This window comes from Pituophis catenifer, unplaced genomic scaffold (assembly GCF_029215685.1).
Source record: "Pituophis catenifer annectens isolate HBS135680 unplaced genomic scaffold, rPitCat1.0.hap2 SCAF_2, whole genome shotgun sequence".
Taxonomy (NCBI): domain Eukaryota; kingdom Metazoa; phylum Chordata; class Lepidosauria; order Squamata; family Colubridae; genus Pituophis; species Pituophis catenifer.
Genome location: NW_027256882.1, coordinates 144,932,441 through 144,959,327, shown reverse-complemented (window position 1 = coordinate 144,959,327; position 26,887 = coordinate 144,932,441). Strand labels below are relative to the sequence as shown.

The 26,887-nt window shown below is 36.9% G+C and overlaps 1 protein-coding gene across 3 annotated transcripts in view; it reads left to right on the top strand.

Annotated features, from left to right (window-relative positions):
* LOC139312705 (ABC-type organic anion transporter ABCA8-like) overlaps positions 1–26,887 on the top strand; it is a 74,723-nt gene that overhangs the window by 27,263 nt on the left and 20,573 nt on the right. For all 3 annotated transcript variants that reach the window (XM_070937717.1, XM_070937718.1, XM_070937719.1), the window contains 11 exons: positions 473–612; positions 1,854–1,973; positions 2,247–2,430; positions 9,633–9,796; positions 10,927–11,054; positions 12,300–12,437; positions 14,889–15,002; positions 16,813–16,989; positions 19,045–19,158; positions 19,812–19,937; positions 21,253–21,324. In XM_070937717.1, the coding sequence (XP_070793818.1) occupies positions 473–612; positions 1,854–1,973; positions 2,247–2,430; positions 9,633–9,796; positions 10,927–11,054; positions 12,300–12,437; positions 14,889–15,002; positions 16,813–16,989; positions 19,045–19,158; positions 19,812–19,937; positions 21,253–21,324 (1,477 nt within the window). The remainder of the gene's footprint in view (positions 1–472; positions 613–1,853; positions 1,974–2,246; positions 2,431–9,632; positions 9,797–10,926; positions 11,055–12,299; positions 12,438–14,888; positions 15,003–16,812; positions 16,990–19,044; positions 19,159–19,811; positions 19,938–21,252; positions 21,325–26,887) is intronic.

Here is a 26,887-nt window from a genome sequence, read left to right as displayed (position 1 = left end):
TGCCCCAATCAAATCTGGTTTAGCAATAGCAGTAGCATTTAGATTTATATACCGCTTCGCAGTACTTTACAGTCCTCTCTAAGTGGTTTACAGAGTCAGCCTATTGCCCCCAACAATTTGGGTCCTCATTTTCCCATTTCAGAAGGATGGCAGTCAACTTTGAGCCTGGTGAGATTTGAACTGCTAAATTGCAGGCAGCCGGCAGGCAGCAGAAGTAGTCTGCAGTACTGTACTCTAAGGAGGAAAGAAGGTGCATTAGTGAGGCATTTGTAAACTAGATTATAGCCTATTTTATTTAAAAATTGTTTTAATTGTATCAAGTCAGCTCTAGTATCAGCACTGTTGCTTTATGGAAGTTTAGGATGCATGAGATAAGCTGAAATCTGGTTTTTAATTAGAAGGATTCATTGAATATTCTGAATAAATTAATTGGACATTGCTCTTGACCTAAATTGTTATTTGATATGAATAGGATGCATACAAATGAATTTTGTGACTTTGAGAGAATAACATCACTGGTCAAACACCACATCCCTGCTGCAAAGAAATCAGGACAACGTGAAAATGAGCTGAGCTATACCCTGCCCTTACAAAATGTGAATACGTTTTCAGGTAATTTTCAAACTGTATAAATAAAATGAATTTAACTGCTGTTTCTTAAAAAACCTTAACAGTTGAGATCATATGAAACATGCTTTCCTGGACAACAGAGGCAGGTTGTTTATTTTCCTACCAAACTAGATGAAATTTTGTATTAACTTATGTTCGATCCTTTGAGCAACATACAAATTAAAACATAATAAAAACCATTTTAAATCAAATTCATAATTAACATTTCATATGATTAACCACATGAAAACCAAATAATTTAATCAACTGCTCTATAATAAAGAAAATATAAGACACATCTTTCACAGACAAAAGCCATTATGATCACAATTCTCATTGATTAATAAGACCTATGAAAATAAAAGGCCCCTCACCCATATTGCAATGTAAATTTGCTGTAAGTAACCAAAGTTTAATTTATAATATGTGGTGAATGCAACATATTTTTTCTGTCAGAGTTTATTTTTCTCTTTTATCAATTTATATACTATGGTTATAGAGAACAATGTTTTATTTCACTATTAGAGAATTAACATTACAGCATACATATATACTGTGTTTCCCCGAAAATAAGACCCTTGACAGATTCCCTAACAATCTAAGGAAGCAATAGATAAATAGAGTGAATTGACTTGAATTGAATTTTCAATGGGAATAAAATGTATTCCACCCTAGGCTCAGTTTAAATTAATATGTATTTTCCAAATACTGTCCTGTTTTTGGTGATCTACTAATATAAATTTGCTTTGGAAGGAATGGATATATTAAATAATACAATATTTCACTGGATTTTCTTTTTTAAATTCCAGCATATTACCTAATGTACATTTCACAATCCTTTAATGAAGTTTCTGTGCTAAATTAACCAGCATACTTCTTATTAATTTAGGCTACTTTTTACATAATCACATAATACTATTGTCCATTAATTAGTAAATAAAAACTTTCTTTATATTTTTATCTCTTTTTCTGTCCTGGGCAAAATTGTCACTCTTGCTCTTGTCGTTTCTAAAATGGTGTTACTTTGAATATATTGATTTAACTTTCTCAAACAGATTATAGCTGGTTTTTTATAGGCTCAGGAGGTAAAAAATTAAAAACAAATCTTAAGAACAGTTCACCTAAATTTTCACTTTCTTTCAATTAAATGAAATTACACAAAATTCCAATAGGTATTTGCCCCTTTTCTTTAAGTTGACAGGATATATCAATTTGGTATGTGTTTTCCCTTGCCCAACACATAGATTTGTTCAATGATATGGATCATCAGACAAACCTAGGGCTCATTAATTATGGAGTTACCATGACGACTCTGGAAGATGTCTTCTTGAGACTAGAAGGAAATGAAAGTATAAAGGAAGAAGGTAAAGTATTGTTTTTAATATTGTATTATTTTCAGGCTTCCTTCTGAGAAAACTGTGTATTTGGAGTGATAACTATGGAGTGGGATTTTCATTGTTTTCTTCTATCATTTCTGAAGACCCAAAGGAAGGTGCTAGACTGATCTTTTGGTAACAGGGGATGTAGCCAACAGGAAGAATAGGACATGAGAAGAGGAAAGAGTAAGCATGGATAAACAAGAAGAATTTCCCTCAGCTGAAATAAAAATATTGTTGTTACTTTTAAAATGGTTTTAGATTATGGAATTCTCCATGTAGGGGAAGCGGCAGGAAAGGATGAAACGGAACAGGATCAGCTGTTGCTCTCAGACACGGGAAAGGTGACCGTGAAAGGCACAGAGCTCTGGAGACAACAAGTTTATGCCATTGCAAGAATGCACTTTCTAAACCTCAAGAGAGAGCGCAAAATCTGGGGAACATGGTAAGTGCCCTTTTTAAAAAACGATTTATCAATTTTATATGTAATGCAAGAAGACTAGTGTAGAATACTAGATCATAGGCTGTGATCATAGAGTTTTGTGTTTTTGCCTCCATTAACCTTGAATAAGATAAAGAAAAAACAAGTTTTAGACAGTGGTGGGTTCTGTGGGTGTGGCTTGGTGGGTGTGGCATGGCTTGGTGGGCGTGGCATGGTGGGTGTGGCAGGGGAAGGATACTGTAAAATCTCCATTCCCTCCCCAATCCAGGGGAAGTTTACTGCAAAATCCCCATTTCTTCCCGATCAGCTGGGACTCAGGAGGCAGAGAATAGAGTGGGGCTAAGAGGTAGTATTTACCAGTTCTCCGAAATACTCAAAATTTCTGCTACCAGTTCTCCAGAACTGGTCGGAACCTGCTGAAACCCACCTCTGCTTTTAGTAACACTTCAAAGTTGCAAACCTTCAGTGGTTAGGAAGAAAGCTCAAGAGAAGATAATGATATTTCACATTTCTCCCTCCAAGTTTGGAAAGAGAACAATGATCTCAGATAGGAGACACTAATTCAATAATTCCAGCTACATCATATCCCTTGCTATGCTTCCAAACTACCCCAGTACTTATTCTACCCAAGCCTAGAGCTGGCATATTTATATTGCTTCTTCTTGCTCGTCAGGGAAGGAAATCATTTAAAGCAAATCCAGCAGCTAGGAGTGAGACAAGATCATTCAGTTCTGCCAAAATCAGAAATTTCAATAGTTTCAGCATTCAATCTTTCCATGACACAGATCAGTTCCTGTCCATGCCTTATGTTGGTTGTTTCTCATTTTTTTTTCAATTTAGAAAAGTATATTTTGTGTTAGTATAAAATAATTTCAAAACCTCCAAAGTACCATAGTAACACTTGGGTAGATAATACTATTTTGAGATTTTGAAAATATAGTTTTTATTATATAGATCCCCGGTGGCAGACCTATGGCATGCATGCCAGAGGTGGCATTCAGAGCCCTCTCCGTGGGCACATGTGCCATCATCCCAGCCCAGAGTTTGCCAAGGGGAAGGTTACCTCAGCCCGCTGTAAACATCGGTCTCTGCTTCTGCAGCTCCAGTTCCATCAGGCTCTTCTCTCCCCACTTCACTTTCTGCCAGGGTGAGGACCCTGCCCCCTAGGTTACCCTGCAAGATGCCTGATCCCACCCAGGCTGCCCCAATCCCCTTCTCAACCCTCCACCCCTGGAGGAAAAGAAGCAAGGAAAGACTAACATGAAGTGCTTGGTTAGAAAGAACCGGAGCCTTTCTCCGCAGCTGACGAAAAGTTGCAGCTTTTGAAAGCCAATTTCCAATTTGCTTCCCATCTGTAAATATTATTATAATATTAGGAAGTGGGGAGTTATTAGAATTAAATCTCTGCTCAGTTCTTTTGGAGTGGGAGAAAAGAATGCAGGATATTCACCCTAAAGCTTAATTAGGCCTGTCAAATAAATCTTTAAAACAAAATTCACTCCCAACCCTAATTAGAGATTCAAACACCATTCAGATGCACAAACTATACAGAATAATCTTGCAAAGAAAACACACACAAAAAAAGTGAGGGGTCAGAGACAACAATAATACATCAACATCTGGGATCAAAATGGTTTCAGAATTTGTGAGATTTGGTAGCTGTTTGGGGCTGGAATATTTTTTTTTCAGAAACTGGAAAACTAGATATGCAAAACTCCCTCGGAACATTGCTGTAAAATGCTTAATTAAATGGAATATTTTGTCAGTTAAACTAAATCATGTATTAATTTGGGATATCAAAAAATTAATGGAAGTTTTTTTTTCAATTAATGGTGTGCTGTGTTAAGATTTGATGTGGTTTTTCTGAGGCTCTCTCTACTGTCTTAATTTGGCTACTGTGGTAAAGTCATCCCCTGAATCTTGATTTAATTTGTAAATACGTACAACTACAAGCCTCATCCATATAGCGCTCTAAGTCATAAAGGGATTTTTTTGGCTTGGCCAAGTCAACAAATCTGACTATTTTGAGCAAATTAGTTATGCAAACTATGATATGTTACATGAACATGACATTATATTCATTGATGCAAGTTCTAGATTGGGGTCATACTTCATATTAAGGCACAATAGGATTTGTGGTAGGTTGTGTTTCTTCAGACAGGCTTGATGAAGCTGTTAACCAGGGTGGGTTTGATTTAAATCAACTTGATTTAAATCATGATTTAAATCATGATAAGGCTTGATTTAAATCAACTCGATTTAAATCATAATTTTTAAAGAGCAATTGCCATCTCTGTCCCACAGCAACTCCTCTGACCTGCTGTTGACTCACCGACAGTCCCAATATTGCAGAATATACAGTCTCATGCTACATAACTAAGTTCCATTTCATGCTGAATAAACTAAATTATTAATGTATCTTAAATAGAAAACTATCTTTAGTTAGATTTTTACTCCAAAAGCATTTTATTAAAATATATTTGATAAAAATCAAAAAAATGTTATTTAAATTTTTTAAAATCCTATTTTTTTAAAAAAATAATCATCGATTTTTATCCACCCTGCTGTTAACACAACCTGCCTAATAGGGTCTTCTATGTGCCCAGCATGTTGTACAAACTAAGCATTTTGGTCATTGCCAAGACAGAATATCAACACAGTATATTAGAATCATAATTTACTCGGGGAAAAAAGGAAGAGGATGAATGGGTTACTTCAGTTATCATCAATGACTCTGTGTAAGATGAAAGGAAAAGCTGTGTTTGATTTTGGGGTTCAAATCCTCTATTAAAGTTGCCCTACTGTATTTGAGGACAGAGCTGCAATCAGCAAGATTCCCTCTTTGGGGGAGATGGACAGTTCAGAAATGTAAAACAATAATTAAATAAAATTATGGTTGAGGTGGGCCCGAAACTGTAAATATCAAAAGTTGTTTGCATCATTGAAAGCTCTGTTATTGTGTTATTCTTTTAAGACAAAATATGTTAATGTATGAGTTGTTTTTTCTAAACTAAAACCTCAGTATTCAGGTTAAATTGCCGTGTTAGCACTTTGCAATAAATAAGTGGGTTTTGGGTTGTAGTTTGGGCACTCAGTCTCTAAAAGGGTCACCATCACTGATATAGATGCAGGTAGTCCTTGACTTACAACAGTTCATTTAGTGACCATTCAAAGTGACAACATCACTGAAAAAAGAGACTTAGGACCATTTTTCACACTTACAACGATTGCAGCATCCCCCATGGTCACATGATCAAATTCAGACAGTTGACAACTGACTCAATTTATGAGGGTTGCAATGTCCTAGGATCATGTGATCATCTTTTATAACCTTCTGACAAGCAAAGTGTCAATGTAATTATGAGCTGGGCTAGCCATAACAACAAGTCAGCCAATGGGAACTGCTCGGTTCTGGGCTTTTTTCCTTTCTAACAGCTAGCATGCTCTAACTCTAACCATATATATATTTTAGAACCTAGGGCTGTAGAACAACTAAGTTTACGTAGGTAAAACCTGGCTAGAAAGAATATGCACATAAAAGCCTACGAAAAAGAAAAAGACACATTGTACCTTTACAGGGAGGATATCTGAGAAGTGGGTGTGGCTCACTGAAGACGCCTTAAGAGGCAGAAATAGCTATCTGAGTCTCCCAGAGAGCAACACAGAGTTGCAGTTTGTCAGCAGAAAAAAGGCCCAGAAACTTGTGAATGAGATTTCACAGAACCTAGGGCTGTAGAACAACTAAGTTTACGTAGGTAAAACCTGGCTAGAAAGAATATGCACATAAAAGCCTTCGAAAAAGGAAAAAAGATATACATATACATATATATATATATATGGATTATTATATTGATTCTGTGCTTCTATGATTTTTGGTTCTGGTGTATGGGTATACATGCACCATGCTTTATATTACTGTATATAAAGAAGTTTCTTTTATAAATGAATCCTGCTGAATTCTTTACTTGTGTACTGGTTGGATTGCTGCAAACTCTAACACAAAGTCAATGACTAATCAAATGCACTTAACATTTGTATATCCATCTTAACAACTGCCATGATTCACTTAACAACTGTAGGAAGAAAGGTTGTAAAATGGGGCAAAACTCACTTAACAAATGTCTCGCTTAATAAAATATGTTTTGGGCTCAATTGTGGCCATAAGTCGAGGACTACCTGTACTTAATTATGAATTGAATATTCATTCAATGAAGTTCCCCAGGAGATTACTGTTGTGTATATAGATCTGACCAAAGTAATTTTTAGGATTAGTGTACTGTTTCCTTCTATATGCAGAGCACATAATGGAGATCTCAACAAGTAGGAAACATCTACTTTTGTTTCTACTTTCACAAACCTACTTTGCTTCTTATAAACATGTAAGGGTAATGATGATTTAATAGCTGACCAGCTGCTGTAATACTGTAATGCTGTAATGATGATGCAATAGTAGTAAGGAGTCAGCAGGGTTATTTGACTGTTACCACTTTAAGAGACTGTATTATAAGAGAGGCCCTGTTGGGGCGTCTCTCTCTCTCCATGTGTGCTTTTGTGTGGGCTCAGCTGCCGTTTGATTGCCTGACTTTGCCTGGTATGTGTATGTATATATTCCTTGTAGATAAACCACTATTTGAAAGACAAACCTCTGTTTACTGTACTTTGCTCCTGGGTTGTCTTAAAATAGTCACACTCCGACAGGTTATGCGCCTAGTCCAGAGAGAAGGCCAGAGTGACTAGAGAAACCAGAGAGAAGAGAAACCCAGTGAGATCTTGCACCAGAGCCAGAGGGGCTGTGCATCGTGATTTGTTAGTGGTTAGTGCTTGTAACAAAAACAAGCAACATTGTTTCTGTCAGCATAATGGGAGGAGGTTTCACAGTATCTCGGCTGAATGAGACAAACTACCTCTCCTGGAGTGTAAGGATGGAGATGTACCTGCAAAGAGAGGAGTTGTGGATGATAATTACTAATCCACCAGCAGTCCTGGATGATGGGGACCAGAGAAGAAATGGAAAGGCATTAGCCAGCATAATTCTGGCTTTAGAGGACAGTCAGCTGATACATGTGAGGGGTCTCAGCTCTGTGAAAGAGTGTTGGGAAGCATTGCAGAGTGTGTATGTTAGAGAAACTACGGGCAGTAAAGTGTTGCTGACAAGGAAAGTGTATAAAGCACAACTGAAGCCGGGGAGAGCATGTTCACATATTTGCAGGCTATGAGAAAGACATTCCTGGAGTTAGAGGAAAGAGGAATGAGGTTTACTGAGTCACACAAGATATATGTGATGCTTAGTTTGTTGGACACTTCGTGGGATGTTCATGTGACAAGTTTAGAGTCCATGCAAGAGAGGGATTTAACCATGACATATTTGACTGGCCGATTGCTGAAGGAAGAACAGAAACAGCTGGAGAGGCAACCAGGAAAGGGACGAGACAGTGCTCAGGACAGGCCAACATCTGCAACATCCCAGGATGCCGGCAGAGCAGCTGAGACTGTTTACACAGTGAAATGGTGCTATACGTCTGGTTCTACAGAGCATCTCCAGAGACGTTGCCCTGAGGGGAGAAACAGAGAAGCAGAGAGACTAGGGCATAGGGCTACTCAACACATGAGGAGTGATTCTTCATCGTCATCTTTTCCCTGGCAGCAACATCATCTGAAAACACTAGAAACACCTGGTTATTGGACAGTGGGGCTAGTCAGCATATTGCTAATAATCCACAAACGTTTTCTGGCTTGAGACCAGCTAAGCAAACAGTTGTTTGTTTGGCCAATGGTCAACGATCTGCTGTTAAAGGGGAAGGTAAAATCTATGTGCCTGAGATGGAAGAAACATTAGACAATGTCTTATATGTACCTGAACTAGATCATAATCTGTTCAGTGTTTCCAGGTTAGACAGTCAAGGGTATGAAATACTGTTTGCAGGAGGACAGTACTCCATCAGGAAAGGTGGAAGAATTCATGTACGAGAGGTTAAGAAGGATGGTCTGTACATTCTAGGGAGGCAGGAGAATGGTTGTGCAAGAACACTTACAAACACGCCCACACATGACAATTGTGTATATTTATTGCAGAGGAGATTGGGGCATGCAAGTTTTAGAGTACTGCAGAAGATGCCAGACCTAGCTAAGGGACTTAGGAAAAAGAAATGCAACGTGTATTTAGATTGTGCTGTTTGTAAGGAGTCAAAGTCCAGGGTGTATCCTGTAAGTAAGAAAAGTTCAAGGCAAACAAACTGAGTTATACCTAAGAGACCTGAAAGGCATAATAAAGGTATACCTCCTGAGTGGTTCACTGCAAGTGAGGTTAGAGTAGGTAGTATTCATAATGAACACCGTAAGTACCAAGAGGTATAGTCACGGTCATTGCCTAAGAAAAAACAAGAATGGAGGAAACCGAAGTTAAAGAGAATGTCAGGCAGACAGATAAACCAAACTGAGGAAACCGAGCTAGTGAAAAGAGAAAGTGAAGCTATTCAGCCAAGAGATGGTGAACAGGATGTAATGACAAATAATGAGTGTACAGAGTCATTAAAAAATGAAATTAGGAGCAGTTCCAGCAGTAGCAGTAGTAATGGTACTAGTAGAGTTTGTAGCAGTGAGAGTAGAAACCAAAGCAGGAGGCAAGGACATAACAGAAATAGAAAGCATCATGAATATGTTAAAGCATTTAGCTGTTCACCTTTAAAGGGGAGGAGTTTCACGGAAATACTTTAAAAGCTGCCAAGCTGCCATGATGCTGTAATGCTGTAATGATGATGCAATGGTAGGAATTAGTCAACAGGGTTGTTTGACTGTTACCACTTTAAGAGCCTGTATTATAAGAGAGGCCCTGTTCGGGCATACCTCTCTCCGTGTGTGCTTCTGTGCTGTAGCGGCAGATTGCCTGACTTTGCCTAGTACGTGTATGTATATATTCCTTGAAGATAAACCACTATTTGAAAGACAAACCTCTGTTTACTATATTTTGCTCCTGGGTTGTCTCAAAATAGTCACACTGTGTGCACTCTGAGAAAACATTTTAAAACTTTGATATAAATAGGAGTTTGTATTTTGTTGCTCTCCAGTCCTTCAAGAATTCTGATAACACACTTCATTAATTATCAAACGTTTCTGCTCTATATTTCCTAATTTTATAAATGCAATAGAATGGAATTGATCAAACACCACTTTTCTCCCTATGTTTAATCAATATTTCATTCTTCTAGGCTACTACTTACTGGAGTTTTGTTAGCACCTCTTATTATCCAATTTATAACCTACTCTCTTTGGTTGAATCTTCAATATGAAGAGATTCATCCTGGGCTTTATTTTGAGCCAGGGAAACAGTTTTTCAAAGGGACATCAGGACTTCTGGTTCTTAACAATACAGGTAAGAAGGCAAAACAGAATTTGAGACATTGACATGATATTCCTAATGAGGGATAATTCAGTTGGCTCCTAAATTGCCTTGAGAACTTTCTCCTGAACACGAGCTGAAGAATAAATTCAGAGCTTTGTGAGACAGTTGGTGCCTTACTGATTCTTTATAGCTAGCTTCAGAATGCAGGAGAAAGACCTATCAGAATTCTAAGCTGAACCATCTCTGTTCAATGCATTGCTAAATAATACCAGTTTTAAGAACTTTGGGCACAGTCTTATTTTAAAATGATCTGATTGGAAAAAATCAGGATTAAAGACAAGTGGGTTATGCTTGGAAATCCTACTCCTTTCTACCAGCCAAAGAGACAAAAGGAAAAAAAGACAGAGAAGGGATTTAGGTGAAAAAAAAAGTTGAATTCTTCAAGAAGATACTGAAACAATGTTAACTCAGGTACAGCACAATAAATCTAAAAAGAGATTCCCTCCCATTCCCACCCATTCCTTTTCTCAGCTAGGACACATTTTGATCCAAAACAGTTTCAACCATGTTTTAGCAATTTAGAATTCAGCAGTTTGTTGGCTTAAAATATCTACAATGAATAAGTACCATGGTTTATGAGTTTCAAATTGGAAATCTCTCCCCTTAGTGCTAGCTTGCAAAACAGAAATTTTAAAAAAGAGAAGCAGAAAATGGGTATAGTGCAGTGACGGGTTGGTTCAATCAGCAAATTATGCAATCTCTTATTCTTAAAGGCATTTGGAAACCAGCATATCATTCATAAAATATTATATTAATCAATATGGCCAATTGAATAGCAACTAGAAAAACTCTCTAAAATTGTTCCTTCTAAAGTGGTAGATCTTCTTATAATGATTGGCACCCTCAGCACATTTAAGTTCCTAGAGACAATATCTGCTGAATTATATTATCGTAAAGTCAGAATCATACCTTTATATAAGCTTCATTAAGGGGGATTACGCTGGCTGAGAAATTTCACTCAGCAATGTTTGGAGGCCATGGTTTCCCATTTTAATGGCGGGTACAGATATAATTTAATTTAAGTTCTGTACTGCTCATTGCTTCGATGCTTTCTTCTTTGTTTATCCTGCAAATTCATTTTATCTTTTTTTCCCCCCCAGGGGGACAAATTGATAATTTTATCCAGGCACTGAAGAGTCAAAACATCCAGATGGACATCTTCTATGGTAACTTAGTCAGTGACCAGCTGGTTCACAATGGGGCCATAAAAGTAGACCTTGAAAACAAGGTAACTGTCAACCCTGAAGCTGTTCTGGCTGAGATGGGGGGGGGGGATCCTTTTTCCTTTTCTGTAGTTTTCTATTAGGGATTCTTTCACGTGGCTTTGGGCTTGACAAAGCATGGAGCCGAGGGGTGTGTGTGTGTGTGTAACTAAACCAAACTGGTTCATTCCTGGGTCAAGGACATTCCAACTGCCGACTGGCTGGAGGTAGAGGAAGGAGTTGCCAGGTAACCAGCCAGTGCCTGGATTGGACAATGTGATTTATTGTTTTGGGGGAAAGTGAAACTTTCAGTTTTATTGAGATGGAAAGCCTGGGAAAATTAAGAGTTGGCTTTCCATCAAGATGATTTCTCCTAAATAAAAACTGTTCTTTAAGAATCTGCCTCAGAGTTCTGCTTTGAAATGGGGTCATTACTTGGAATCTTGACAGTAATTATAAGTTCTTTTCCTCCTTTCTGAGAATGGACCAAGGAATCTAATATGACTGCCTGAAAAGATGATAATTTCTCTTCAAGAAAACACTGTGGTACTTTAGTGGAGTCATAATAACAGAAAAGAAAAAGAAGACTACTACTTCGTCTATAGTCAAAAATGGATCCCAAATCCTAGAAAGATACTAAAGAAACAGTAACAGTAACAAGAGTAATAGAAATATATAGTATTTCTACTAGAGGTGTAAACAACATTGTATAAATGCAAAGAAGGATGTTATGTGGAACATTATAGTTTTCTAACATGATGAATTTTTATTTTACTATGTTAAGTATATGTTTTTTTTAAATGATCAAGACATTTGGTTTGCATTCTAAAAAAAGAATTTAAAACTCTATTAAATTTCTAATGACACTTCTGTGGGATGACCTAAGACATAGCATACATATGTCAGAGGTCCACAATATATGGTCCACAGTGAATGGCCAGAATAGCTGCTAAATTGAAATTTTTAATATGCCATAAGGAGAAAAGTATAAAATATGTCTGGAATAATCATACTGTTATCAATTTGTCCTGATCCTGCCTACTTCTTTGTTATGATCTCACATACTTTGGGAGGAAATTAAGATCTCAGTTCAAAGGCCAAATTAGACCTTAGCTTGAAAAAGGTACATTCATATTTTTGCCCTTTTTCAAATTAGAAAAAATCAAATGGCTTTTATAAGAAGTTAAGTTTGCAATTATGTAAATTATATTCTTTACAACTGTTGTTTTTCACTTGGGTCCCTTGTGTTCTGACTTTTTGCCTTGGTTCAGAAATACAGGTTCACACTTATGTGCCACATGGAGATAACTAACTGTTTTCCTGTGCTTGTCAACATCATCAGCAATGCATTTTTGCACATGTTTAATTCTACTGCCCATATTCGAACCTGGAATCATGTATTTGTCCAAGTAAGTGTTCCAGATGAAGGTTTTTTTGTGTTCAGGAAGCAAAAGGGGAAATATTCCTGTTTACTTTCCAATATAATCTATTCCTAGTTTTCAGGATATTAAAAGGCGATTGCTAGGAAGCATCAGTAGTGGGAGTGCTTATAATGTTCAAGGAATATCTCCTGCAATGTTGTCCCATCCCTAGTCATTCAAGGGGAAGTTGAATTTATGTAATCAACGAGATTGTATTCTAGATGAATGTTGTTTTAATGACACAATAGTATGTGGTTAAAAAAGGTAAATAGTTATGTGACAGGGCTAGACTAGTATTTATGTTAAGGCTGATAGTTCCACAAAGTTACTCCTGAACCATGAGAGTATAGCATCTCTCTTACAAAGATAAAATTGATTTTATAATATCATGCATTTTCCAGTTAACATATTCATCAGTAATTGTTTGCTCTCAGTCTGTTAAATCCTATTGCTATATTGTGGGCTTTGCAGAATACTACATCTGAGTTCTCAGTTTTGAAAGTTAGATTAAATTTGGCAAGCACAACTTCTTCAACCATCATAAACATGGTTCCCACTCAGTTCTTGTGCAATTACCACAATGAAAAAAAAGTCAAGAAGCATCATTAAAATCATTTGAGCCCCAAACAGAAAATATCCTTTTACCAATAAAAGAGAATATTTTCAGCTCAGGGTTGAAATGAGGGGTCTCTGGTGTTCTCTGAGTTTGGTTGTTTTCTTGCAGAGGTTTCTTTTTTGCACAATATATAGATATTGTTTATGTCTATGTGTTTATTGATGAGTGTCAGAGTGCCAGGCTTCCAAGAATTCTCTAACTTTTTTAGATTTGGCTTGGCCTAGGATGGTCACAGTTTCCCAGTTGAAACTATGATTAAGTCTGTCCATATGTTGTGAAATTTAAGAGTTTCATCATAAATCAAAAGGCTCAGCAGTCCCAGAAGAAGAAAAAAAGGAGTCATCTATAGCATATAATGTAAAGACAGCCACTAAGTATGACAAACAGGCAGAAGACTGACAGAATGCATCCATGAGCACCAACTAGCAGAAGACATGATGAAAACTCTTTAATTATCATTATCATTATCATTATCATTATCATTATTAGTTAATCTTTAGTGAGATTCACAGCCTTTGAGGCTGGTTAATAGCTCAGCAGCTCGAGTCCTAACCAAGGACCTAGGAAATGTTAAGGTATCATCGGAGGATGTAAGCTGTTCCGAATAAGGTGGTTTTTGGTAGAGTAAAAATGTTCAAGTCTGGCAAATTTAGAATTTCTAAATAGCGGGGTAGCCCTTCGGGTATTGCTCCAAGGGCTCCAATTACAATTGGGACAACACACGATTTCTTTTTCCACAGTCGCTCAACTTCCATTTGCAAATCCCGGTACTTTGTGATTTTTTCTTGCTGCTTATCTTCAATCCATGCATCACCAGGTATTGCAATGTCAATGAACCATACTTTTTTCTTTTCAACTATTGTTATGTCAGGTGTGTTGTGGACCAAGTGCCTGTCAGTCTGAATCCTAAAGTCCCACAAGATCTTGAGTTTTTCATTCTCTAAAACTTTCTCAACCTGATGTTCCCAGTGGTTTTTGCTGTACTCAAATCCAAACTTCTGGCACAATTTCCAGTGAATGATCTTAGCAACACGGTCATGGCATTGTAGGTAGTCAGTTTGTGAAATTTTGCTGCACCCACTGATCAGGTGGTTGACTGTCTCATCTTTCTCATTGCAGAGGCGGCATTTGCTGTTGGTGGTAACATGTTGAATTTTTGCCTTCATGCAGTTTGTGGCTAGGGCTTGTTCTTGAGCTGCCAAAATAAAGCTTTCTGTTTCTTTTTTCAGTACTCCTGATCTTAACCAGTTCCAAGTTAGTTTCTGGTCAGCTTTGCCTTCAATACTTTTCAAGTATTGGCCATGCAGAGCTTTGTGTTTCCAATTTTCAGCTCGCTGCTCAATTACTTCTTTCTTATATTCTGCTTTTGTTTTAGTTGTCTTTAAAAGGCCTCCTTTATTTACTTCCTTAATCATTGGTTCTTCACTTTGGTTATTATTATTATTATTATTATTATTATTATTATTATTATTATTCCCACTTTATGAATGATTTCAGAGTATGAAATCTCCATTTCTCTCAGAAGGCTTAAGTAGTAGAAGCCTAGTCAGGACATTTCCTTCCTCCGGAAAATGAGTGCAAGAAAGTACTACATAATCAGTAATCAAAACGTACAACATGCAACTAAGCAGCAAGGAGGCCAAAGGTCAGAGCCAGGAAGTCAAGATCCTCCAGCTGTGGTTGTTCTTATTTTAAAGAAAATAAGTACATAACAAATGTTCTTTGTTGTTTCTAAGCTTACTTACTAAATGGATTAATAATAGATATTCTATTATGACATTTTATCACAATGGAATTAAAACATGCTTTAATTTATTCCTCAGGATAATTTAAATTCTGACTTCTGGATTTTGATGGAAGTTTACATGGATGTGGCCTCAGTTGTATTACCTGCTTTTCCAGCACAATTTGCAATGCGAAGCAATCAAGATTACATGGTAAAATAATTATATTTCTTTGATTTTTTCAAAGTTTTTTGAAGATATGCCTATATTGTACTTCCATGTGGCATCTGCAAATGACAGCAGGAGTCAGTAAAAGGTTCTGTCAATTGCCACAGGTGGACAGTATCTGTATTCAGATTTTCTCTCTCATTGATCATTATAGCTATGGCTTCTTAACAATCATAGCAATTCTCTTGACTTTGTGCTGATGTTATCTAATATAAATACAAATGTATTCTTTTTTAAAAAAATTGATTGGATTTCAAGATTGCCTGAACTCCAAAAAACAAAACAAAACAAAAACAACCCTTTGGGCAGCTTACAATATTTAAAATAACACATACATTTCAAAAGTTTAAAACTACATAAATAATGGCTGAGGAAAATCATGAGGGGTGCCAAAATATGTTAAAGCCAGGCATGGAAAGAGAGTCTGGTCCTAAAAGACTTCCAGAACATAGAAGCCATGTATTTCTGAGAGGATGCTCTTCCAGAATTTCATATGATGATGGCAAATTGATGATATGTAAACATTGACATCATCATGCCAATACAACTTGATATTTGAGGCAAGTGTGTAAGTTTTGCTGTCTAAGTTCTTTAGAATAGAATAATAACTTTATTGACACTTTGAATGTACACTAATAGGCATAAATTTCATAAATGAAATTTTGTTGCATACAGCTCTCTTCTTATACCATGACTATTACATTAAAGAGTGATGCAACACTGAAAGAACTTAGATCTTATATTGAGAAACAATGTACAATGTAAAAAAGAAAAGATATAATTGTTGTAACAAGATTTTAGAAGACTTCAGATTATAAAAAGGAGCTTACCGGTATAACTAAAACTGTATTAAAGGAACAAGTTTATCCAGAAAGGTAATTTCACTGGTAAAACCAGTAATAATGTCAGAATCTATCTGCGTGTAGAGTTTTTGTCTTCCATCCTCCTCTTCCTCTAAGTGCAAATTATATTTGTTTGGAAAAACATCGACCTATGATCAGATCCAAAGTAAAGGTCTGAAAGTAATCTACATAGTGCAACGAGTCTTTCTCTTAAGAGCTTTGCTGATGATGATGATGTTTAATGAAAGAGCCAAGGCATTCCACACAGGCTGTGATTATATCTAGAAAAAAATTACCTATAAGAGTCATGTAAGACTTTTTTGGGTTTTGTCCTAAGCAAGAGTGACCTTTACTAGACTTAGGATAAACTTTAACTTTAACTTAAACAATGGATGTAAGCAGGGGTGACATCCAGCAGGTTCTGACAGATTCTGGAGAACTGGTAGCAGAAATTTTGAGTAGTTCAGAGAACCGGCAAATACCACCTCTGGCTGGCCCCAGAATGGGGTTGAAATGGAGATTTTGCAGTATCCTTCCCCTGTCATGCCCACCAAGCCACACCCACCAAGCCACACCTCACCTACCAAGCCACGCTCACAGAACCGGTAACAAAAAAAAAATTGGATTTCACCACTGGATATAAGTAAGTGTCTTGGTATGACAATATTTGTAAATAGGAAGGAATGAGAAGGAGGAGGGACATTCAGACTTGTAAGACACTGTTACTATAACTTTAAGTAGTAGTGGTCTACATAACTTTCATTTTCTAGGCTGGTTGGCCTTGAAAGGCTGTTAGGCTTTGTTGTGATATATCAACATACTGATGAAAGTTGTGGAAGGGAAGGAAAAGTAGTATTGTATTTATCTATGTCACCTTCATGAATTGAATTTATGCAAACCTTTAATTAAATAGTTTAGTCATTATTTGGTAATTTTATTCCCTTTTTTGTTAGATAAGAACTCGTTCCCAGCTGCGGATTGCAGGACTTTTTCCTTCTGCCTACTGGTGTGGACACGCTCTGGTGGATATGCCCCTGCATTTCATTCTACTTGTTTTAGTTCTCTGGCCATGGTTTTTAAAAATAGGAGGTGCAAATCCTCAGTTTATACCCAGCTTGATTTTTTGCTTGGTAATTGAATTTCATTCATTTTTAACATGTGATTTTCAGTCAGCTTTTACATTTGCAATTTTTAATGACAAGCATTCATGTTTATTTTTTATAATAATCAGAATACAGGTAGTCCTCAACTAACAAAAGTGCATTTATTGACCATTCAAAGTTACAGTGGTGCTGAAAAAAAAAACTTATGACCATTTTTCACACCTAAGAACCGTTGCAGCATCCCCATGGTCATGTGATCAAAATTTGAATGCTTGGCAACTAATTCATATTTATGGTTGCAGTATCCTGGGGTCATGTGATCACCTTTTGCAACCTTTTGACAAGCAAAATCAATGGGGAACTCAGATTCATTTAACAACTGTGTCACTAACTTAATAACTGCAGTGATTCATCTAAAAACTGTGGCAAAAAAGGTCGTAAAATGGGCCAAAACTCACTTTAGAAATTTCTCACTCAGGAACAGAAATTTGAGGCTCAATTGCGGGTATAAGTTTAGAACTATTTGTAGTTCATTCTATAGATTTTGAATAGCAGGAATATGTCTTTAATCATCAACAGTCTGAAAAAGCCACTCCCCAACCATGAACTAGCAATAAACTGGCACTAAACTGAGACAGGAACTTTGTCCCAATTCATCACCTTTAGAAGACAGTGGTGGTTAATGGCCAGTGGGATTTGTAGGGTGTGAGCATAAGTGAAGCTAAATACAAACTGAGATTTGGAAATATCTTGGAAATAAAGTTAATTAAGAAAGAACTGGTTTCCACTAACATACAAACTGACTAAAACAATCAGAGGATTTAGGGAAGGGGGTTTCCCTGGACCATCCACCACCACAGAAGCATTCATTTAGACACATTGCCATAGCCTCTCTCAAACTCCCTACCACGAGCAAGAAAGATAATAATAAATATAAGTATCCTCAATTTACAATCACAATCAGGATTGGAATTTTGGCCGCTAAGCAATGCAGTCGTTAAGAGAGACATGACAGGACAGGACCCAATTTTACAATCATTTTACCATGGTTGTTAAATGAATCACATGGTCATTACATGAATCTGGTTTTCCCAATTGATTTTGCTTGTCAGAAGCTGGCTGAGAAGGTTCCAAATCATGCAGGAAGATGCAATCATTGTAAATTTGAGTTGATTGTCAAGCATCCAAACTGCAATCATACAACTGATGGGGTGGGGTGAGGGTTGTAACTTTGAGGATGGATCGTATCACTTTTTCTGAGGCCATTGTTAAATGGATGGTCATATGTTGAGGACTGCCTGTAAAGAAAGCAAACATAAATTGAATTGGTCGATATAATACATCTTTCCTACCAATTCATCTCATATAATAAGGAAAAAATAGTAAGAAATATAAAACATTGCAAAAATATTGCCAGGCATTAGGCATAGCTTTTACAGAAATAAAAGGAAATACATTGATTAAAAATAGTATACATTAATGGACCTTCAAATTACAGTAGCATTTCCTAAAATCAGTTTTTATTTTGCTACTCTTTTTGTCCTTCACAGTGCAAAGATTTTGACATTCTTTCTTTCAAGGGCCTGGATTTTCTCTGGCTGGAATGTTTCAAGGTTGATAACCAATATACACATCTGCATAAATTGTCACAAACTGTTTTACAATGAATTAATTTCACTCAAATTCACTCAACCAAATCATTTGCTATGTCAATTTGCTAAATAAGTTCCTTGTACTTAAAGCATTGTATGAAATTATTGTAAAAGAGCCAGTTTGGTATAGTGTTTAAGATATCAGGCTGGAAACTGGGAGACTCTGAGTTCTAGTTCTGCTTTAGGCAAAAACCAACTGGTTGACCTTGTGTCAGTAACTTTCTCTCAGTCCTAAGAAGGAGGCAATGGTAAAACACTTCTGAAAAACCTTGCCAAGAAAACTGTAGGGGCTTGTCCAGGCAATTTCTAAGAATCAGATATGATTGAACAGAATAAAAACATTATTAAGAACTATTAAAATGAAGGAGACATTTTTGCTTTTTTGGTAAGGCATTAGCCAATTGTTAATACAGAGCTTTCTTTTGCGCAGGTGGCATTTTTCATTGGCTACAGTATATCGATTGTTTTATTCCTATACATAATTGCCTTCATATTTCGCCAAAAAAAGCATACTGCTGGTTTTTGGTCAATCATCTCTATTTTAGTAAGTATATGCCCAATGTATCCATATGCTAGGATCTGCTTCTTAGCAAGGGCTATATTGGGGAAAGATTTTGCTTTCCTCTTAGCACTATATTTATTAGATATACATGCATCTTAATGTCATTGGAACTTTGACAGCAAAGACCTGAGGCATTCAAGGAGATACCGTAAATCTCAGAAATTAGCAAGATAGTAGCGCTCTTGAGATTTAAGATTTCCCAGCACCTTCCCTCTAGTTCTTGGCATCCCTGAGCTGACACCAGCAAGTAAATTGTGGTGGGGTTGGAATTAAGCAGGAAATGACTTGATGACTGAGTAAGTGTTCATTGCCATGTTTCATCTACATAATTTGTTTGAGAATCCCAAACAAAAGAGTGATTCAATCAAAATATAAATTGTATTATTCAATGGTGAAAAAAATAAGATGAGTAAATCTCATTTTCCACAGCAGGTTTAATTAGAAGCAAAAAGAAGGGAAACATAAGAAGAAAAGTAGTCTCTGCTTTATGGATAGCAATGATCAAATGCAAAAGTTAGGGTGGTTTAATTGAAATCAAGACCTTTGTAAAGTCAAGACAGATGTTATAGAACAGAAAATTGTGTAAAGTGACTTCATTTGTTAAAAAATATTAAAATATTTTCCTTTCATTTTAGGTCATGCTGCTTTGGTTCATAATAAGTATCGTGACAAATTTAATTTCACAGGACTACATAAGACACCTGTTAAGTTTCTTTGTTCCTATGTTTCCAGTTACAACTTTTATATTTTCTTTTACAATTGTAAGTGCAATATTATCTATTATCTCTTAGCCTCTTCTTATGAAAACTGGATCTGAACATAAACAGTTTTTCATCCACCCAGTTTGTATAGGGAATACAGTTAATGGATAAAAAAAGTTCTCTGAATGTTTCCCAGGAAGCAGATCCTCTCCAACAATCTCTCAAGGGCAGGACTGCCTCTTTCCAAAACTAAAATTTCACTAAAATTAATTTTTCCTTCAAAGTGAACTCTAGCAAAAACCTTTCCCTTTTTTTTCTGGGAGCTCTGTGTCAATTGGTTTATTTTGCCTCCCTAGCTGCACGCCAATGGACAGTTAGACAAAGCAATGTGGTAAGCCTACTTCAAGTTTAAATGATTGTCAACTTCAGTCACAATCCCATTTGCTTAAGTCTATGTAGAGCATGGGTTAGAAAGCCCAGAAGAATGGGGCAACATTAGTATAACAGAGATGGGAGATTTGGGCCCTATCTGACCAAACATCTCAAGTCCCAGAATTAGTTGAGTTTTTCTAAGGTTTTACCAATCCCCAAAGTATCAATCTCCCACTGGTTCTTGTTTGAACTAATAATCATCAGATTGACCCAGACTCCATAGACACATAATGCTGGAAAGTTGGTTGGATTTTTGGATCTCTGTTCAATAGCTGGAGGAAACTGGCTTTACAAAACAAGGAAAGCTACCCCTTCACCTCCCCCACAAAAGAATCCTAAATTTTTAACAGCTTCATCTATTTTAGAAACTGATTCTATAGTTCCCAAACTATGCTCTATTTTAACTATTATTTTAAAACTATACTATATTCTTTGAAGTCCAATTTTACCATAGGTTCCTATCATTCCATTCTGTATCTCCAATATATTTGTTTATTCTGACCTCTCTATTTCTTTTTGTTTTCACCTTTATATTGTAGTCATTTTCTTTTAAGCTGTTTTCACCTATATCCTTTCACCTTTTGTATATCCCTGTGGTCCCTTTCTATGAAGCTATACATTTTTTCTCAAGAATTCAACCTATGTTTTTCTCTCTCTTTTTTTTTTAAAGTTGTTTTTTATTTCTGTTCAGACAAAATGTCTTTTTTCACGCTTTTTCTTCTTATTTATTCCCAGCTGGGCTTCTTGACTCTTATCCTCTTCCAAATCTTGGCTCAGTCTGAGGGAAACAAAATATTTTCCCTCTGGCCAGGCCAGAAGTAGGAGGGGGAGAAGCACAGGGATTTAGAATTTAGAATTTGCTCTGGCAGTCCGCCCTTTCTTGGATGAAATAGAAATGCGGAAAATAACTGTCCTTTTTTTATTCCTTCTGCTTTTTAAATAGCTGCTGGAAGGCTTTCATACTTATGAATATAATATTTCAACTCAGACACAGCTCTTTATATCTACTTTCATGGTGAGAACTGCATGTATTTATTTATAGTACCAGGGGCCATGTTCGTGTATGTATGTATGTGGTTTTTGTTATTGGGAATAGATTTTGCATTATTTCTTTAGCCCTCCTGAGGTATTAGGAAAATAATAATATTCACTATGAGAGCAAGGTGAAGGGCTTGCCACAAACCACGAAATTCCACCTGTGAATTCCCTCAAAAGACACCCACCCACTTGTGATGCGAGATGAAGGCGGAACCTTTTGGCCTAGACTATCAGATATATATTGATGGTCGTGCTCATTTGGTTCTATGAGGAAGTTATTTGGTCAATACAGCTTCAGGTTCAAAAGGTTGTTTTTATTATTTACAAATATATACATGCATACGATAATGAACAGGGTGTCCTGTTACATTTTTTTACCCTAACTGTATGACTCAGATGTTGAGAGGAGAGAGAAGTTCATGTGTTGTCTCGCTGAGAGATAGATGAGAGAGAGAGAGAAAAAAAGGGAAGATATCCAAGTGGTTTCTAGGTAAGAGTCCAATAAGAGAGTTCATTGGCTGATATAGTCACATGTGATATTTGTAAAGACTTAACCCCTTCTAGTCTCTGGTGCATCATATGCAGGCAATATCTGACAGATCCCTTCTATTGCCAAGTGTGATGGAACAGTGTTCAATAATAATAATAAACACAAGTATAAGAAAAAATAAATTATAAGTACAGTCCAACTGATTTGCAGTGGTTCCAATGTATTTCACAAGATACAGGTTTAGTTAAGAAATCGGCAATTTGGTCCTTGGTATCGCAATGAACAAATTCAACAAAACCCTTTTTAACTAGATCTCTCCATTTTTATAACGTATATCAATATGGCGAGATCTGAAGCTGACATCATCCCTGACCGAAGAGGCTATGACAGACTCCTTGTCCTTGTGGAGAGTGATAGGTAGTGAAGGTTGTGTCCAAATATCTGAAACTAATTTGTATATCCATGTGAGAAGTGTGGAAGCGTCAGAAGCACTGGCATATTTAGCTTCTGCCGTGAAATTAGCAATGAAGTTTTGGCGACAAACACGCCAGTCTCTGGGACAACCATTTAGGAAGTATATAAAGCCTGATGTGCTTTTTCTTGATTTTTCATCCCCTGCCCAATTGGCATCTGAATAACAGATAAGTTCTGGGGTGACCCCTTCATCAGGTTCTAATAATAAGATCATATCTTTTGTATTATGCAAATATCTGAATAACCTTTTCATAGCAACCCAATGTTGTTCTTTAGGCTCATCTACTTGTCTAGATAAGAGATTTGTACTTAATGATATATCGGTCTACTCCATCTGCTGATATAAAGGAGTGATCCTATGATGGATTGCTATTGAGTTTTATCGTGATGCTTGTTACCGTCTAGATAAGCAATTTTATTATAGTCAGTGCACATGGGTGTATCTGTGGGGTTGCAGTCTTCCATGCCACATCTTTGTAACAGGTCTTCAATCTTATCCTTTTGTGAGAAGCAAAAATCTCTATCAGTTTTAAAAATTTGTACGCCCAGATATTGGTCTATATGACCTAAGGTCTTTAAATTAACATGTACTCTTAATTTGTTTGCAAATTGTTCGCTGGATTGTATGTTGGGCCCGATATAAATCAAATCAACAACATAGATTAAAATAATTTCTTTCCCCCCTTCATAAGGTTTTGTCATTACGCACTGGTCAGATCGAATTTGATTATACCCCATTGATTTTAAAGTTTTGGTAAGACAGTCAAACCAGAGTTTGCCCAATTGTTTTAAGCCATATAACCCTTTGTGTAGCCTCCACGTTTTGCCAAATTCAACTTGGAATCCTCGTTCCCCATTGACATAAATTTCCTCCTCTAATGGTGCATGGAGGTATGCGGTTTGGACATCAAATTGGTAGACTTCTTGATTTGAGACAATGGCTGAAGTCAGTGCCGTTTTTACACTTTCTGGTTTTACTGTAGGGGAGTAAGTTTCATCGTAATCTTCGGGAAAGTGTTGGGCAAAACCTTGGGCTACGAGACCGGCTTTGTATAGATATGTGTTGTCAGGGAGTGTTTTAATTTTGTAAATCCATCAAGTGCCAATTGGATGTTTGTGTTGTGGAGGTGTTGTTTTTGTGAATACTTTTAAATTTATTAAACAGTCCATTTCTTTGGACATAGCGTCCCACCATTTTAATTGTTCTGATTCCAGTAATTGGAGCATGTGTTTGAAATTTTTTGGAGTGATGGGTATTTGGTTTGTCTGTGTTACATTGTTCATGTCAAATCTTTTAGGTGGGATGCCTTGTGTAATTCGTTTGGATTTTCTGATTGGTAGTGTATCTGTGTTATCTGTTCGTGGTGTAACTTTTGGTGTTATTGTTTGTACATGTTGAATTCTCTGTGGTGTATCTGATGTATTTGTTTCTTGGGTTAATATGTATGAGTTATTTGAGTGTATTTTGGTCCAGTTGTGGTTTTCTATGAATGTGGCTGAACGGGAAGTTATTACTGTGTTGTTGTTTTTTATGAATCGATATGCTTTCGAACCTGGTGCATATCCTACGAAACATAATTTTTTGGACACCTCATTCCCCTTCCGTCTGAGTGGTTTGGGGATATTGACGTATGCATAGCAGCCAAAAACGTGAAGATGTGTGAGGTGTGGTTGAGTGCCATATACAAGAAAATAGGGCGTTTGGTTAATAACCTTATTCCATGTGTGGTTAACAGTGTAATTGACATATGCAAGGGCTTCTGCCCAATAGCTAGGGGGTACATCAGCATCTAACATGACGCTGCACATCATGGTCTGTAATATTCCATTTTTTCTTTCACAAATCCCATTCTGCTGGGGGGTAAAAGGAGATGTTTTGTAGTATATAATGCCTTTGGAGTCAATCCAGTTTTGAAATTGTACAGATGTGAATTCGGCTCCACAATCTGTTTGAATTTTCTTTAATTTGATGTTGTGTTGGTTTTGTATGAGAGTGTAATTTTTTTTTATTTTTTGAAAGGCTTGAGATTTTTCAGTAAGGGTATAGATATGTCCGAAATCACTGAAATCATCGACTAAGTTCAAAAAATATTTGCATTTGCCCAAAGAAAGTGGAAAAGGGCCTACAATGTCAATGTGTACCAATTCATATATGTGTTTTGATCGTCTGGTGCTGGTGTGGGGAATTGGGGCTGCTTTTGATTTTGCAGCTTTACAAATCTCACAGTCAAGTTGGATAGGGCAATCCTTAGTGCATATGCCTTGGGAGGAATTTTGAGTATTGTCTACAGCAACAGTATTGGCATTTACTAAACGTCTGTGTAATAAATGGGCACAATTATCGTGTAAAGGTTCACCTATATGAGTTTGAATTTTTGTTTTCGAGGTTCGTTGGTTTTGTGATGTGGGTGAAGTTGTAGAGAGGTGTGGTGTGGTGTGTTGGTCATTATGTGAGTCGGAAGTGTCATGTGTATTGGTATGGTGAGGTGTGGTACCTTCGTGGTGGGTGTCGGGTACGGTCGGGATGATTGTCAGGGTCAGGTCTCGATGAGGATTGAGGTAGTTGAGTCATAGGTGAGGATGATGTAAAGGAATCTGGAATAAGAAAAGGTAAATCATTAATGACAGAAATATTAGCAACAATAGTGTTATCATGTTTGGATTTTATAAAACCATGTTGATCATCAAGAGATACTTTAAAACCAATTTTACCTAATTTTGAAGTACTCAAAATATTGTGGCCAAAGGTAGGAGTATAGAGCACTTGACTAATGTCCCCTATACCGGGTATAAAGATAGATCCTTCATATTCAATTATATTGGAAGTACCATTTGCTGCTGTAATAGAAATATTGGTTGGGTGAATATCATATAATATGGATTTGTTATTGGTGGTATGGTGTATGCTTCCAGAATCAATGACCCATAGGTGCATGGTGTCATGCAGGTATTGGTGGGTGTTGGGAAAGATGCCAAATGTTTGGGATTCAGAGTTAGAATATATAGATTGTTCAGTATGTTGTCCCCTTCTGTCTTTATAATCTTTGTGTGTGGGACCCTTTCTAATGTAAAATTCAGTGGGCATGGATCTTTTAGGTTCAGTATGTTCTTTGATAGTATGATTTCTTTTGTTAGTCTTGTCTGTAGGGATGTATCCCCTTGTATCATGAGTGTGGGTGGTGTTGTCACTGTGTGGGGGATGGGAGTTGTAGGTATGATAATGTCCTCTATAGTTACAATAATTAAAATTATTTTGATATTGAGAGGGGTGTTTCTGCCAGTTTTGGTAGAAGGGTTTGTGTGAAGAATGTGAAGGATGGGAATCATGTTTTGGGTAAAAAGGGTGGTCAAAAGAAGTAGGGTATCTATCAGTATGATAGAGTCTTCTATCTTCATCTATTAATTTGGATTTGATTTCAACGACAGTGAACATGTGGGGGGGGGTAAGGAGTGGAGACTATTAATGAATCCTGACCAACCAGGGATGTGTTTAATAGAATTGAAAATGATACCAATCATGGCAGTTTCAGGTACAGGATGATTTCTTTGAATCAGTTGTTTTCGCATGGATTCGAGATGGAAAAGATGTTTGGCCATAGATGTGCCAGGTTTATATATGGTGCTATAAAAGTTACTGGCAAGCGTAGCGATAGTTGCAGGTGAGGGTTTGTTGTAATGTTTTTGTAAGTATTCCCATACTTCTTGTGCAGTAAAACCTGTAGGTATAGAATAAACAATATCACTTTCTAAAGTTGACATAAGAGTGGCATAAACACTATTGTGAAGAAAAGTTAAGTCAGATGACCAAGGCTTATTAGGGGGAGATTCAATTATAAGAAATGTGCCTTCTCTTAAAAGATGTAAATGAGTTTCTTGTTCCCAAGTAGGGAAATTATTACCTGAGGTTTGTAATTTTTTGAAGCTTGGTGATAAAGGTAATGGGCCATGTTGTTTAAAATGTTGCAAAACAGTTTCAATTTCTAAAGATAAATTTACATTAGTAGATAAAGACAAAGAATGATTAGTTTCAATATTTAAATCATTACAGTTTACAGTAATAGAAGGCTGAAATGAGTTACTGTCAGCAGAGATAGGTAATTGAACGTCGGATTGTTGATTGGAGTCGTTTGGTGTGAGAGAAGATGTTGTAGGTGATTCAATGATAGGAGGAATAATGGAGGTGGTGGTTGTAGTTTGATTTGGAAGAGCTGCTGCGACGGCGTGGGCTGTTGTAGAAGGTAGGTTGGCTTTTGATGCAAAGGCTGCAAAAATTGTGTGAATTTGTTGTTTGGACGGGGCATTTGTAGTGTTGGAGGTGGCAGCGGCAGCATCTTCGGTGATAAGGGGGGGGGAGCGAGGCGGCGGCTGCAAAGACAGGTCTGGTGAGGATAAAAGGGTGTTTAACAGTTCAAGAGTTCTTTAAGGAGTCCAGCCTGCATTTAGTAGGCCTGTCGCATATAAAGCTTGATATAAATGCTGTTTTGGAGAAGCTTGAGAAAATAAAAGTTGGTCTGAAGTTATAGGGTTGGAACATACAAGGGATTCAGAAGGTTGAAGTTCTTGATGATAGTCATGA